Source organism: Oncorhynchus mykiss, chromosome 16 (assembly GCF_057628025.1).
Source record: "Oncorhynchus mykiss isolate SJ-2025 chromosome 16, ASM5762802v1, whole genome shotgun sequence".
NCBI lineage: Eukaryota > Metazoa > Chordata > Actinopteri > Salmoniformes > Salmonidae > Oncorhynchus > Oncorhynchus mykiss.
Genome location: NC_143037.1, coordinates 74,427,167 through 74,445,000, shown reverse-complemented (window position 1 = coordinate 74,445,000; position 17,834 = coordinate 74,427,167). Strand labels below are relative to the sequence as shown.

General features: G+C 35.8%; 1 protein-coding gene across 1 annotated transcript in view; it reads left to right on the top strand.

Moving 5' to 3' along the window:
• The window catches only part of LOC110491174 (adenosine receptor A1), a 24,035-nt gene extending 6,921 nt beyond the window's left edge, over positions 1-17,114 (top strand). Inside the window, exons 2-5 of the mRNA XM_036947705.2 lie at positions 1,958-2,068; positions 3,810-3,912; positions 15,244-15,321; positions 16,124-17,114. Of these exons, the coding sequence (XP_036803600.1) occupies positions 1,958-2,068; positions 3,810-3,912; positions 15,244-15,321; positions 16,124-16,624 (793 nt within the window). The 3' untranslated portion in view covers positions 16,625-17,114. The remainder of the gene's footprint in view (positions 1-1,957; positions 2,069-3,809; positions 3,913-15,243; positions 15,322-16,123) is intronic.
• Positions 17,115-17,834: the final 720 nt, after the last annotated feature.

Genomic DNA, 17,834 nt, shown 5'->3' with positions numbered 1-17,834 from the left:
ATGGTATAGGTGACTAACTCCTTGTGTTATGGTATAGATGACTAACTCCTTGTGTTATGGTATAGATGACTAACTCCTTGTGTTATGGTATAGGTGACTAACTCCTTGTGTTATGGTATAGATGACTAACTCCTTGTGTTATGGTATAGATGACTAACTCCTTGTGTTATGGTATAGATGACTAACTCCTTGTGTTATGGTATAGATGACTAACTCCTTGTGTTATGGTATAGGTGACTAACTCCTTGTGTTATGGTATAGATGACTAACTCCTTGTGTTATGGTATAGGTGACTAACTCCTTGTGTTATGGTATAGGTGACTAACTCCTTGTGTTATGGTATAGGTGACCAACTCCATGTGTTATGGTATAGGTGACCAACTCCATGTGTTATGGTATAGGTGACCAACTCCATGTGTTATGGTATAGGTGACTAACTCCTTGTGTTATGGTATAGGTGACTAACTCCTTGTGTTATGGTATAGGTGACCAACTCCATGTGTTATGGTATAGGTGACCAACTCCATGTGTTATGGTATAGGTGACCAACTCCTTGTGTTATGGTATAGGTGACTAACTCCATGTGTTATGGTATAGGTGACCAACTCCATGTGTTATGGTATAGGTGACCAACTCCATGTGTTATGGTATAGGTGACCAACTCCATGTGTTATGGTATAGGTGACCAACTCCATGTGTTATGGTATAGGTGACTAACTCCTTGTGTTATGGTATAGGTGACCAACTCCATGTGTTATGGTATAGGTGACCAACTCCATGTGTTATGGTATAGGTGACTAACTCCTTGTGTTATGGTATAGGTGACTAACTCCTTGTGTTATGGTATAGGTGACTAACTCCTTGTGTTATGGTATAGGTGACTAACTCCTTGTGTTATGGTATAGGTGACTAACTCCGTGTGTTATGGTATAGGTGACTAACTCCTTGTGTTATGGTATAGATGACTAACTCCTTGTGTTATGGTATAGATGACTAACTCCTTGTGTTATGGTATAGGTGACTAACTCCTTGTGTTATGGTATAGATGACTAACTCCTTGTGTTATGGTATAGATGACTAACTCCTTGTGTTATGGTATAGGTGACTAACTCCTTGTGTTATGGTATAGGTGACTAACTCCTTGTGTTATGGTATAGGTGACTAACTCCTTGTGTTATGGTATAGGTGAACCAACTCCTTGTGTTATGGTATAGATGACTAACTCCTTGTGTTATGGTATAGATGACTAACTCCTTGTGTTATGGTATAGATGACTAACTCCTTGTGTTATGGTATAGATGACTAACTCCTTGTGTTATGGTATAGATGACTAACTCCTTGTGTTATGGTATAGATGACTAACTCCATGTGTTATGGTATAGATGACTAACTCCTTGTGTTATGGTATAGATGACTAACTCCTTGTGTTATGGTATAGATGACTAACTCCTTGTGTTATGGTATAGATGACTAACTCCTTGTGTTATGGTATAGATGACTAACTCCTTGTGTTATGGTATAGATGACTAACTCCTTGTGTTATGGTATAGGTGACTAACTCCTTGTGTTATGGTATAGGTGACTAACTCCTTGTGTTATGGTATAGGTGACTAACTCCTTGTGTTATGGTATAGGTGACTAACTCCTTGTGTTATGGTATAGGTGACTAACTCCTTGTGTTATGGTATAGGTGACTAACTCCTTGTGTTATGGTATAGGTGACTAACTCCTTGTGTTATGGTATAGGTGACTAACTCCTTGTGTTATGGTATAGGTGACCAACTCCTTGTGTTATGGTATAGGTGACTAACTCCTTGTGTTATGGTATAGGTGACTAACTCCTTGTGTTACGATATAGGTGACTAACTCCTTGTGTTATGGTATAGGTGACTAACTCCTTGTGTTACGATATAGGTGACTAACTCCCTAACCACGTGGTTTGTATCTATCTCTACAGCTATAAGCGTGTGGTGACAAAGCAGCGAGCGGCCGTGGCGGTGGTGGTGTGTTGGACTGTGGCCTTCATCGTGGGCTTGACCCCCATGCTGGGCTGGAACAACCTCTGGAGGTAGGTAGCTATGTATTTTAAATTAGTTGTGTGTTGTTTGCTAATTGCGATGTGACATTGGCTGTGTCCGAAACGGCTTCCTATTCTCTATATAGTGCACAACTTTTGAACAGGGCCCCATAGGGTTGCCGTTTCAGGCTCCCCAATTGTCCTTTCAATCATGAATTTATAAATAATTAATCTATTCTAGTTCTGCTATTGATACTATGTATGTATAATCTACCCAATTCAAAGTAAATAACACCTCTCTATATCTCACTCTCCCCCTCCACCCGTACCCTCTCATTTCAATTCAAGGGCTTTATTAGCATGGAAAACATTTGTTAACATTGCCAAAGCAAGTGAGGTAGATAATAAACAGAAGTGAAATAAACAATAAAAATAAACAGTAAACATTACACTCACAGAAATTCCAAAAGAATAAAGACATTTCAAATGTCATATTATGTGTATATAGTGTTGTAACAATGTGCAAGTAGTGAAAGTACAAAAGGGAAAATAAATAAACATAAATATGGGTTATATTTACAATGATGTTTGTTATTCACTGGTTGCCCTTTTCTTGTGGCAACAGGTCACACATATTGCTGCTGTGATGGCATTGTGGTATTTCACCCAGTAGATATGGGAGTTTATCAAAATTGGGTTTGTTTTTGAATTCTTGGTGGATCTGTGTAATCTGAGTGAAATAAGTGTCTCTAATATTGTCATACAAGGCTATGCTCACTGAGTCTGTACATAGTCAAAGCTTTCCTTAAGTTTGGGTCAGTCACAGTGGTCAGGTATTCTGCCACTGTGTACTCTCTGTTTAGGGCCAAGTAGCATCCTAGTTTGCTAAAAAAAATGTTAATTCTTTACAATGTGTCAAGTAATTCTCTTTTTGTTGTCTCATGATTTGGTTGGTTCTAATTATGTTGCTGTCCTGGGGCGCTGTCTGGACCAGCTTGCTTAGGGGACTTTTCTCCAGGTTCATCTCTCTGTAGGTGATGGCTTTGTAATGGAAGGTTTGGGAATCGCTTCCTTTTATGTGGTTGTAGAATTTAACGGCTCTTTTCTGGATTTTGATCATTAGCGGGTATTGGCCTAATTCTGCTCTGCATGCATTATTTGGTGTTTTACGTTGTACACAGAGGATATTTTTGCAGAATTCTGCATGCAGTCTCAATTTGGCGTTTCTCCCATTTTGTGATTTCTTGGTTGATGAGCGGACCCCAGACCTCACAACCATAAAGGGAAATGGGTTCTATAACTTATTCAAGTATTTTTAGCCAGATCCCAATTAGTATGTCGAATTTGATGTTCCTTTTGATGGCATCGAAGGCCCTTGTCTTGTCCCAGCTCGTTCACAGCTTTGTGGAAGTTAACTGTGGCGCTGATGTTTAGGCCGAGGTATGTATAGATTTTTTGTTTGCACTTGTTGTTTGTGTACATGGATTTTATAGTGTCGTATATTTTTCCCCAGCACCACTTTCCATCAATTTGTATAGCAGACCCCCATGCCAAATTGAGTCAAAGTTTTTTTTTTAAATCAACAAAGCATGTGAAGACTTTGCCTTTGTTTTGCTTTGTTTGTTTGTCAATTAAGGTGTACAGGGTGAATACGTGGTCTGACGTACTGTAGTTTGGTAAAAAGCCAATTTGACATTTGCCCAGTACATTGTTTTCACTGAGGAAATGTACGAGTCTGCTGTTCACCCCCTCTCTACCCCCCCCCCCCCCCTTTTTGTCTTCCCCCCTACAGGCTGCAGCAGAACGGTTCCCTGAACGAGGATCTCATCATCACCTGTCAGTTTGAGAACGTAATCAGCATGGACTATATGGTCTACTTCAACTTCTTCGGCTGGGTATTATAACAACTCTCTTCTATATGTAGTATATCAGCTGGGTAGTATAACATCTCTCTTTATGTAGTATATCAGCTGGGTAGTATAACATCTCTCTATATGTAGTATATCAGCTGGGTATTATAACATCTCTCTATATGTAGTATATCAGCTGGGTATTATAACATCTCTCTTTATGTAGTATATCAGCTGGGTATTATAACATCTCTCTTCATGTAGTATATCAGCTGGGTATTATAACATCTCTCTTCATGTAGTATATCAGCTGGGTATTATAACATCTCTCTTTATGTAGTATATCAGCTGGGTAATATAACATCTCTCTTTATGTAGTATATCAGCTGGGTAGTATAACATCTCTCTTTATGTAGTATATCAGCTGGGTATTATAACATCTCTCTTTATGTAGTATATCAGCTGGGTATTATAACATCTCTCTTTATGTAGTATATCAGCTGGGTAGTATAACATCTCTCTTTATGTAGTATATCAGCTGGGTAGTATAACATCTCTCTTTATGTAGTATATCAGCTGGGTATTATAACATCTCTCTTCATGTAGTATATCAGCTGGGTATTATAACATCTCTCTTTATGTAGTATATCAGCTGGGTAGTATAACATCTCTCTTTATGTAGTATATCAGCTGGGTATTATAACATCTCTCTATACGTAGTATATCAGCTGGGTATTATAACATCTCTCTTTATGTAGTATATCAGCTGGGTATTATAACATCTCTCTATACGTAGTATATCAGCTGGGTATTATAACATCTCTCTATATGTAGTATATCAGCTGGGTATTATAACATCTCTATATATGTAGTATATCAGCTGGGTATTATAACATCTCTCTTTATGTAGTATATCAGCTGGGTAGTATAACATCTCTCTATATGTAGTATATCAGCTGGGTAGTATAACATCTCTCTTTATGTAGTATATCAGCTGGGTAACATAACATCTCTCTTTATGTAGTATATCAGCTGGGTATTATAACATCTCTCTATATGTAGTATATCAGCTGGGTATTATAACATCTCTCTTTATGTAGTATATCAGCTGGGTAACATAACATCTCTCTTTATGTAGTATATCAGCTGGGTATTATAACATCTCTCTATATGTAGTATATCAGCTGGGTATTATAACATCTCTCTTTATGTAGTATATCAGCTGGGTAACATAACATCTCTCTTTATGTAGTATATCAGCTGGGTATTATAACATCTCTCTATATGTAGTATATCAGCTGGGTATTATAACATCTCTCTTTATGTAGTATATCAGCTGGGTAACATAACATCTCTCTTTATGTAGTATATCAGCTGGGTATTATAACATCTCTCTTTATGTAGTATATCAGCTGGGTATTATAACATCTCTCTATATGTAGTGTATCAGCTGGGTAGTATAACATCTCTCTATATGTAGTATATCAGCTGGGTAGTATAACATCTCTCTATATGTAGTATATCAGCTGGGTAACATAACATCTCTCTTTATGTAGTATATCAGCTGGGTATTATAACATCTCTCTTTATGTAGTATTTCAGCTGGGTATTATAACATCTCTCTTTATGTAGTATATCAGCTGGGTATTATAACATCTCTCTTTATGTAGTATTTCAGCTGGGTATTATAACATCTCTCTTTATGTAGTATATCAGCTGGGTATTATAACATCTCTCTTTATGTAGTATATCAGCTGGGTAGTATAACATCTCTCTTTATGTAGTGTATCAGCTGGGTATTATAACATCTCTCTTTATGTAGTATATCAGCTGGGTATTATAACATCTCTCTTTATGTAGTATATCAGCTGGGTATTATAACATCTCTCTTTATGTAGTATATCAGCTGGGTATTATAACATCTCTCTATATGTAGTATATCAGCTGGGTATTATAACATCTCTCTTTATGTAGTATATCAGCTGGGTAACATAACATCTCTCTTTATGTAGTATATCAGCTGGGTATTATAACATCTCTCTTTATGTAGTATATCAGCTGGGTAATATAACATCTCTCTTTATGTAGTATATCAGCTGGGTAACATAACATCTCTCTTTATGTAGTATATCAGCTGGGTATTATAACATCTCTCTATATGTAGTATATCAGCTGGGTATTATAACATCTCTCTTTATGTAGTATATCAGCTGGGTATTATAACATCTCTCTTGATGTAGTATATCAGCTGGGTAGTATAACATCTCTCTTTATGTAGTATATCAGCTGGGTAGTATAACATCTCTCTTTATGTAGTATATCAGCTGGGTAGTATAACATCTCTCTTTATGTAGTATATCAGCTGGGTATTATAACATCTCTCTATATGTAGTATATCAGCTGGGTATTATAACATCTCTCTTTATGTAGTATATCAGCTGGGTAGTATAACATCTCTCTATATGTAGTATATCAGCTGGGTAATATAACATCTCTCTTTATGTAGTATATCAGCTGGGTAGTATAACATCTCTCTATATGTAGTATATCAGCTGGGTAGTATAACATCTCTCTTTATGTAGTATATCAGCTGGGTAATATATCATCTCTCTTTATGTAGTATATCAGCTGGGTATTATAACATCTCTCTTGATGTAGTATATCAGCTGGGTATTATAACATCTCTCTATACGTAGTATATCAGCTGGGTATTATAACATCTCTCTTTATGTAGTATATCAGCTGGGTATTATAACATCTCTCTTTATGTAGTATATCAGCTGGGTAGTATAACATCTCTCTTTATGTAGTATATCAGCTGGGTAGTATAACATCTCTCTATACGTAGTATATCAGCTGGGTAGTATAACATCTCTCTATACGTAGTATATCAGCTGGGTAGTATAACATCTCTCTTTATGTAGTATATCAGCTGGGTAACATAACATCTCTCTTTATGTAGTATTTCAGCTGGGTAGTATAACATCTCTCTTTATGTAGTGTATCAGCTGGGTATTATAACATCTCTCTTTATGTAGTATATCAGCTGGGTATTATAACATCTCTCTATACGTAGTATATCAGCTGGGTATTATAACATCTCTATATATGTAGTATATCAGCTGGGTATTATAACATCTCTCTTTATGTAGTATATCAGCTGGGTATTATAACATCTCTCTTTATGTAGTGTATCAGCTGGGTATTATAACGTCTCTCTTTATGTAGTATATCAGCTGGGTATTATAACATCTCTCTATACGTAGTATATCAGCTGGGTAGTATAACATCTCTCTTCATGTAGTATATCAGCTGGGTATTATAACATCTCTCTATACGTAGTATATCAGCTGGGTAGTATAACATCTCTCTTTATGTAGTATATCAGCTGGGTATTATAACATCTCTCTTTATGTAGTATATCAGCTGGGTATTATAACATCTCTCTTTATGTAGTATATCAGCTGGGTATTATAACATCTCTCTTTATGTAGTATATCAGCTGGGTATTATAACATCTCTCTTTATGTAGTATATCAGCTGGGTATTATAACATCTCTCTATATGTAGTATATCAGCTGGGTAGTATAACATCTCTCTATATGTAGTGTATCAGCTGGGTAGTATAACATCTCTCTTTATGTAGTATATCAGCTGGGTAGTATAACATCTCTCTTTATGTAGTATATCAGCTGGGTATTATAACATCTCTCTTGATGTAGTATATCAGCTGGGTATTATAACATCTCTCTTTATGTAGTATATCAGCTGGGTAGTATAACATCTCTCTTTATGTAGTATATCAGCTGGGTATTATAACATCTCTCTTTATGTAGTATATCAGCTGGGTATTATAACATCTCTCTTTATGTAGTATATCAGCTGGGTATTATAACATCTCTCTATATGTAGTATATCAGCTGGGTATTATAACATCTCTCTATATGTAGTATATCAGCTGGGTAATATAACATCTCTCTATATGTAGTATATCAGCTGGGTATTATAACATCTCTCTTTATGTAGTATATCAGCTGGGTATTATAACATCTCTCTTTATGTAGTATATCAGCTGGGTATTATAACATCTCTCTTTATGTAGTATATCAGCTGGGTATTATAACATCTCTCTATATGTAGTATATCAGCTGGGTATTATAACATCTCTCTATATGTAGTATATCAGCTGGGTAATATAACATCTCTCTATATGTAGTATATCAGCTGGGTAGTATAACATCTCTCTTTATGTAGTATATCAGCTGGGTAGTATAACATCTCTCTTTATGTAGTATATCAGCTGGGTATTATAACATAACTCTTTATGTAGTATATCAGCTGGGTAATATAACATCTCTCTTTATGTAGTATATCAGCTGGGTATTATAACATCTCTCTTTATGTAGTATATCAGCTGGGTATTATAACATCTCTCTTTATGTAGTATATCAGCTGGGTAGTATAACATCTCTCTTTATGTAGTATATCAGCTGGGTATTATAACATCTCTCTTTATGTAGTATATCAGCTGGGTATTATAACATCTCTCTTTATGTAGTATATCAGCTGGGTAGTATAACATCTCTCTTTATGTAGTATATCAGCTGGGTATTATAACATCTCTCTTTATGTAGTATATCAGCTGGGTATTATAACATCTCTCTTTATGTAGTATATCAGCTGGGTAGTATAACATCTCTCTATATGTAGTATATCAGCTGGGTAATATAACATCTCTCTATATGTAGTATATCAGCTGGGTAGTATAACATCTCTCTTTATGTAGTATATCAGCTGGGTAGTATAACATCTCTCTTTATGTAGTATATCAGCTGGGTATTATAACATCTCTCTATATGTAGTATATCAGCTGGGTATTATAACATCTCTCTTTATGTAGTATATCAGCTGGGTATTATAACATCTCTCTTTATGTAGTGTATCAGCTGGGTATTATAATATCTCTCTTTATGTAGTGTATCAGCTGGGTATTATAATATCTCTCTTTATGTAGTATATCAGCTGGGTATTATAACATCTCTCTATATGTAGTATATCAGCTGGGTATTATAACATCTCTCTTTATGTAGTATATCAGCTGGGTATTATAACATCTCTCTTTATGTAGTGTATCAGCTGGGTATTATAATATCTCTCTTTATGTAGTATATCAGCTGGGTAGAATAACATCTCTATATATGTAGTATATCAGCTGGGTATTATAATATCTCTCTTTATGTAGTATATCAGCTGGGTATTATAACATCTCTCTATATGTAGTATATCAGCTGGGTATTATAACATCTCTCTTTATGTAGTATATCAGCTGGGTATTATAACATCTCTCTTTATGTAGTGTATCAGCTGGGTATTATAATATCTCTCTTTATGTAGTATATCAGCTGGGTATTATAACATCTCTCTATATGTAGTATATCAGCTGGGTATTATAACATCTCTCTATATGTAGTATATCAGCTGGGTATTATAACATCTCTCTATATGTAGTATATCAGCTGGGTATTATAACATCTCTCTATACGTAGTATATCAGCTGGGTATTATAACATCTCTCTTTATGTAGTATATCAGCTGGGTAATATAACATCTCTCTTTATGTAGTATATCAGCTGGGTATTATAACATCTCTCTATATGTAGTATATCAGCTGGGTATTATAACATCTCTCTTTATGTAGTATATCAGCTGGGTATTATAACATAACTCTTTATGTAGTATATCAGCTGGGTATTATAACATCTCTCTATATGTAGTATATCAGCTGGGTAGTATAACATCTCTCTTTATGTAGTATATCAGCTGGGTAGTATAACATCTCTCTTTATGTAGTATATCAGCTGGGTAGTATAACATCTCTCTTTATGTAGTATATCAGCTGGGTATTATAACATCTCTCTTTATGTAGTATATCAGCTGGGTAGTATAACATCTCTCTATACGTAGTATATCAGCTGGGTATTATAACATCTCTCTTTATGTAGTATATCAGCTGGGTAGTATAACATCTCTCTTTATGTAGTATATCAGCTGGGTAATATAACATCTCTCTATATGTAGTATATCAGCTGGGTATTATAACATCTCTCTTTATGTAGTATATCAGCTGGGTAGTATAACATCTCTCTTTATGTAGTATATCAGCTGGGTAGTATAACATCTCTCTTTATGTAGTATATCAGCTGGGTATTATAACATCTCTCTTTATGTAGTATATCAGCTGGGTATTATAACATCTCTCTTTATGTAGTATATCAGCTGGGTATTATAACATCTCTCTTTATGTAGTATATCAGCTGGGTATTATAACATCTCTCTTTATGTAGTATATCAGCTGGGTAGTATAACATCTCTCTTTATGTAGTATATCAGCTGGGTATTATAACATCTCTCTATATGTAGTATATCAGCTGGGTAGTATAACATCTCTCTTTATGTAGTATATCAGCTGGGTAGTATAACATCTCTCTTTATGTAGTATATCAGCTGGGTAGTATAACATCTCTCTTTATGTAGTATATCAGCTGGGTATTATAACATCTCTCTTTATGTAGTATATCAGCTGGGTAGTATAACATCTCTCTATACGTAGTATATCAGCTGGGTATTATAACATCTCTCTTTATGTAGTATATCAGCTGGGTAGTATAACATCTCTCTTTATGTAGTATATCAGCTGGGTAGTATAACATCTCTCTTTATGTAGTATATCAGCTGGGTAGTATAACATCTCTCTTTATGTAGTATATCAGCTGGGTAGTATAACATCTCTCTTTATGTAGTATATCAGCTGGGTAGTATAACATCTCTCTTTATGTAGTATATCAGCTGGGTAGTATAACATCTCTCTATATGTAGTGTATCAGCTGGGTAGTATAACATCTCTCTTTATGTAGTATATCAGCTGGGTAGTATAACATCTCTCTTTATGTAGTATATCAGCTGGGTAGTATAACATCTCTCTTTATGTAGTATATCAGCTGGGTAGTATAACATCTCTCTTTATGTAGTATATCAGCTGGGTAGTATAACATCTCTCTTTATGTAGTATATCAGCTGGGTAGTATAACATCTCTCTATATGTAGTATATCAGCTGGGTAGTATAACATCTCTCTTTATGTAGTATATCAGCTGGGTATTATAACATCTCTCTTTATGTAGTATATCAGCTGGGTAGTATAACATCTCTCTTTATGTAGTATATCAGCTGGGTAGTATAACATCTCTCTTTATGTAGTATATCAGCTGGGTATTATAACATCTCTCTTTATGTAGTATATCAGCTGGGTAGTATAACATCTCTCTATATGTAGTATATCAGCTGGGTAGTATAACATCTCTCTTTATGTAGTATATCAGCTGGGTATTATAACATCTCTCTTTATGTAGTATATCAGCTGGGTATTATAACATCTCTCTATATGTAGTATATCAGCTGGGTATTATAACATCTCTCTTTATGTAGTATATCAGCTGGGTATTATAACATCTCTCTTTATGTAGTATATCAGCTGGGTATTATAACATCTCTCTTTATGTAGTATATCAGCTGGGTATTATAACATCTCTCTATACGTAGTATATCACCTGGGTATTATAACATCTCTCTTTATGTAGTATATCAGCTGGGTATTATAACATAACTCTATAAGTAGTATATCAGCTGGGTATTATAACATCTCTCTTCATGTAGTATATCAGCTGGGTAGTATAACATCTCTCTTTATGTAGTATATCAGCTGGGTAGTATAACATCTCTCTTTATGTATTATATCAGCTGGGTATTATAACATCTCTCTTCATGTAGTATATCAGCTGGGTAGTATAACATCTCTCTTTATGTATTATATCAGCTGGGTATTATAACATCTCTCTTCATGTAGTATATCAGCTGGGTAGTATAACATCTCTCTTCATGTAGTATATCAGCTGGGTAGTATAACATCTCTCTTTATGTATTATATCAGCTGGGTATTATAACATCTCTCTTTATGTAGCATATCAGCTGGGTAGTATAACATCTCTCTTCATGTAGTATATCAGCTGGGTAGTATAACATCTCTCTTTATGTAGTATATCAGCTGGGTATTATAACATCTCTCTTTATGTAGCATATCAGCTGGGTAGTATAACATCTCTCTTCATGTAGTATATCAGCTGGGTAGTATAACATCTCTCTTTATGTAGCATATCAGCTGGGTAGTATAACATCTCTCTTTATGTAGTATATCAGCTGGGTATTATAACATCTCTCTTTATGTAGTATATCAGCTGGGTATTATAACATCTCTCTTTATGTAGTATATCAGCTGGGTATTATAACATCTCTCTATATGTAGTATATCAGCTGGGTAGTATAACATCTCTCTATATGTAGTATATCAGCTGGGTAGTATAACATCTCTCTTTATGTAGTATATCAGCTGGGTAGTATAACATCTCTCTATATGTAGTATATCAGCTGGGTATTATAACATCTCTCTATATGTAGTATATCAGCTGGGTATTATAACATCTCTCTATATGTAGTATATCAGCTGGGTATTATAACATCTCTCTATACGTAGTATATCAGCTGGGTATTATAACATCTCTCTTTATGTAGTATATCAGCTGGGTAATATAACATCTCTCTTTATGTAGTATATCAGCTGGGTATTATAACATCTCTCTATATGTAGTATATCAGCTGGGTATTATAACATCTCTCTTTATGTAGTATATCAGCTGGGTATTATAACATAACTCTTTATGTAGTATATCAGCTGGGTATTATAACATCTCTCTATATGTAGTATATCAGCTGGGTAGTATAACATCTCTCTTTATGTAGTATATCAGCTGGGTAGTATAACATCTCTCTATATGTAGTATATCAGCTGGGTAGTATAACATCTCTCTTTATGTAGTATATCAGCTGGGAATTATAACATCTCTCTATATGTAGTATATCAGCTGGGTAGTATAACATCTCTCTTTATGTAGTATATCAGCTGGGTAGTATAACATCTCTCTTTATGTAGTATATCAGCTGGGTAGTATAACATCTCTCTTTATGTAGTATATCAGCTGGGTATTATAACATCTCTCTTTATGTAGTATATCAGCTGGGTAGTATAACATCTCTCTATACGTAGTATATCAGCTGGGTATTATAACATCTCTCTTTATGTAGTATATCAGCTGGGTAGTATAACATCTCTCTTTATGTAGTATATCAGCTGGGTAGTATAACATCTCTCTTTATGTAGTATATCAGCTGGGTAGTATAACATCTCTCTTTATGTAGTATATCAGCTGGGTAGTATAACATCTCTCTTTATGTAGTATATCAGCTGGGTAGTATAACATCTCTCTTTATGTAGTATATCAGCTGGGTAGTATAACATCTCTCTATATGTAGTGTATCAGCTGGGTAGTATAACATCTCTCTTTATGTAGTATATCAGCTGGGTAGTATAACATCTCTCTTTATGTAGTATATCAGCTGGGTAGTATAACATCTCTCTTTATGTAGTATATCAGCTGGGTAGTATAACATCTCTCTTTATGTAGTATATCAGCTGGGTAGTATAACATCTCTCTTTATGTAGTATATCAGCTGGGTAGTATAACATCTCTCTTTATGTAGTATATCAGCTGGGTATTATAACATCTCTCTTTATGTAGTATATCAGCTGGGTAGTATAACATCTCTCTATATGTAGTATATCAGCTGGGTAGTATAACATCTCTCTTTATGTAGTATATCAGCTGGGTATTATAACATCTCTCTTTATGTAGTATATCAGCTGGGTAGTATAACATCTCTCTTTATGTAGTATATCAGCTGGGTAGTATAACATCTCTCTTTATGTAGTATATCAGCTGGGTATTATAACATCTCTCTTTATGTAGTATATCAGCTGGGTAGTATAACATCTCTCTATATGTAGTATATCAGCTGGGTAGTATAACATCTCTCTTTATGTAGTATATCAGCTGGGTATTATAACATCTCTCTTTATGTAGTATATCAGCTGGGTATTATAACATCTCTCTATATGTAGTATATCAGCTGGGTATTATAACATCTCTCTTTATGTAGTATATCAGCTGGGTATTATAACATCTCTCTTTATGTAGTATATCAGCTGGGTATTATAACATCTCTCTTTATGTAGTATATCAGCTGGGTATTATAACATCTCTCTATACGTAGTATATCAGCTGGGTATTATAACATCTCTCTTTATGTAGTATATCAGCTGGGTATTATAACATAACTCTATAAGTAGTATATCAGCTGGGTATTATAACATCTCTCTTCATGTAGTATATCAGCTGGGTAGTATAACATCTCTCTTTATGTAGTATATCAGCTGGGTAGTATAACATCTCTCTTTATGTATTATATCAGCTGGGTATTATAACATCTCTCTTCATGTAGTATATCAGCTGGGTAGTATAACATCTCTCTTTATGTATTATATCAGCTGGGTATTATAACATCTCTCTTCATGTAGTATATCAGCTGGGTAGTATAACATCTCTCTTCATGTAGTATATCAGCTGGGTAGTATAACATCTCTCTTTATGTATTATATCAGCTGGGTATTATAACATCTCTCTTTATGTAGCATATCAGCTGGGTAGTATAACATCTCTCTTCATGTAGTATATCAGCTGGGTAGTATAACATCTCTCTTTATGTAGTATATCAGCTGGGTATTATAACATCTCTCTTTATGTAGCATATCAGCTGGGTAGTATAACATCTCTCTTCATGTAGTATATCAGCTGGGTAGTATAACATCTCTCTTTATGTAGCATATCAGCTGGGTAGTATAACATCTCTCTTTATGTAGTATATCAGCTGGGTATTATAACATCTCTCTTTATGTAGTATATCAGCTGGGTATTATAACATCTCTCTTTATGTAGTATATCAGCTGGGTATTATAACATCTCTCTATATGTAGTATATCAGCTGGGTAGTATAACATCTCTCTTCATGTAGTATATCAGCTGGGTAGTATAACATCTCTCTATACGTAGTATATCAGCTGGGTATTATAACATCTCTCTATACGTAGTATATCAGCTGGGTATTATAACATCTCTCTTTATGTAGTATATCAGCTGGGTATTATAACATCTCTCTTTATGTAGTATATCAGCTGGGTAGTATAACATCTCTCTATATGTAGTGTATCTTATGTTCATAAGACTTGAGGTCAGGGCGTCTGATGTTGTTTGTTGAACTAAAGCATTTCAGGGATACATGTATTGTTGTTTAGTAGCTCTGTAGCTCAACTAGTGCATGGGGTAAAACATGGTACTGGAGATAACCGGGACTGGACTATTTTCCACTACAGGTGCTGCCTCCTTTACTCCTCATGCTGGTCATTTACACAGAGATCTTCTACATGATCCACAAGCAACTCAACAAGAAGGTGAGGTGACCACCACCCCTCCTCCACTTCCATGTAGCCTCGCCCCACCTCTGTTTGTGATATCTTGCCAATTCCTTGTCCCTCATTGTCATGCCGAACAGGAGACTTCCATAAGTCATAAGTCTCAATAGTCACACCCGACTGACTACCTCATCCCCATATTATTACTTACCCTCTTGCTCTTTTGCACCCCAGTATCTCCACTTGCACATCATCATCTGCACATCTATCACTCCAGGATTAAATGCTAAATTGTAATTATTTTCACCTCTAGGGCCTGTTTATTGCCTACCTCCCTACTCTTCTACACTTCCACACACTGTACATATATTTTACTTTGTGTTATTGACTGTATGTTTGTTTATGTGTAACTCTGTGTTGTTGTTTTTGTCGCACTGCTTTGCTTTATCTTGGCCAGGTCGCAGTTGTAAATGAGAACTTGTTCTCAACTGGCCTACCTGGTTAAATAAAGGTGTTCTCAACTGGCCTACCTGGTTAAATAAAGGTGTTCTCAACTAGCCTAACCTGGTTAAATAAAGGTGTTCTCAACTGGCCTACCTGGTTAAATAAAGGTGTTCTCAACTGGCCTACCTGGTTAAATAAAGGTGTTCTCAACTGGCCTACCTGGTTAAATAAAGGTGAAATCAGATAAAATATAAGGAGATGGCAAAAACAGACACAGACTAGAACCTAGGTCACTAGATGATCTATCTAGGGGAAATGGATCCCCTATAAAAGCTATATAAATGATTATTTGTTATTTTCAATAATACATTATTAAAGGTCATCTTTATTCTTACAGGCTTGCACCACCAACCACACCGATCCCAACAAGTACTACAACAAGGAACTCAAACTGGCCAAGTCGCTGGCCCTGGTCCTCTTCCTGTTCGCCATCAGCTGGCTTCCCCTCCACATCATCAACTGCATCACGTTGTTCTGTCCGACCTGCGACAAACCCCTGTTCCTGATCTACATCGCCATATTGCTCACGCACGGCAACTCAGCCGTCAACCCCATCGTCTACGCCTTCCGCATCAAGAAATTCCGAGACGCTTTCCTGAAGATCTGGAAGCAGTACTTCTGTTGTAAGGACGTACCCGCCATCTTGAACCAGCCTAGTGAGAAGGATAGGAATGAGAACCAGAATGGCAACGGAAATGGGAACGGGAATCCTAATCCGAACAGAGACTCACAGCCAGCTCTATCGCCACCACAAGAAGGGCAGCAGCCTTCACTAGAGCAGATGCAGGAGGTCAAGCCCCAACGGCCACAGTCTCACAATGATGACCCAACACAGTAGAAACCCCCAATGGAGCTCAACAATATCTAACTAACCCCGGAAACAGAAGGTAGTTTCTACATTGATGTGTCAGAAACCCTATGAGTTTCTATGTCTTGGGAGATGAGTAGAGGTTGTTTAACAGGAGTCAGAGGCATCCTCATAGTCATTCTGAATGTATAGCTAGCTACCAATGGAGGAGTATGACATGGTGAAAGAAAAGTTTAACCAGTTTACTTTTTGTAACTTGCACCTGAAAGTCATTGGATGTGTTGTGTGTACACCTTTTTTTGAATGGGAGTGTGGCATGTTACTTACTGAATGGAAGGATTCAGGAGAAGAGTTTGGCGACTTGCAGGTCTTGTAAAGATATCTTACAGACTGTGAAATCACATTTTAACAGGCGGAGGTGTATTTGAGTTTGAGGCAGAGGAAAAAACATTGAAAAGGAGTATCAGGGTTTATACGGTAAAAACATTGAAAAGGAGTATTAGGGTTTATACGGTAAAAACATTGAAAAGGAGTATTAGGGTTTATACGGTAAAAACATTGAAAAGGAGTATCAGGGTTTATACTGTAAAAACATTGAAACGGAGTATTAGGGTTTATACGGTAAAAACATTGAAAAGGAGTATTAGGGTTTATACGGTAAAAACATTGAAAAGGAGTATTAGGGTTTATACGGTAAAAACATTGAAACTGAGTATTTAGCCCCATGGTGGAGGTGTCATAATACCCATAAAAGCTAGAGGTCAAACAGCTAAATGGTTCCAATCATTTTCCCACCATTCATTTTTCCCATAGGGGATTTTAGAAACACTTAAAATAAGGGCTGTGTTTCATGTAGGTTTACCCTGGCGTGACGTTTTGATAATCATGTAAATCTCTCTAGAACAAGGTGACTTTTTATCAACATATTCGCCTCTATTTAGTCTCAGGATTGAAAATGCTAATTAGCATCAAAGTAGAAATCCCTGCACGTCATCTCTAGCTGACACCTTTGCTAACAGGTATTGTGTCAATTTAAAACTTGCAGAAGACAGTTCACAGAATTGTCCATTTAAAGAAATGTAGCCAATTTATTCATTACTACATTTAGCTAACATTGACCCTGCTGGTCATCTATGAACGTTTGAACATCTTGGCCATGTATTGTTATATTTCTCAATCCGGCACAGCCAGAAGAGGACATGCCTGGTTCCTCTCTAGGTTACTTCCTAGGTTCCTGCCT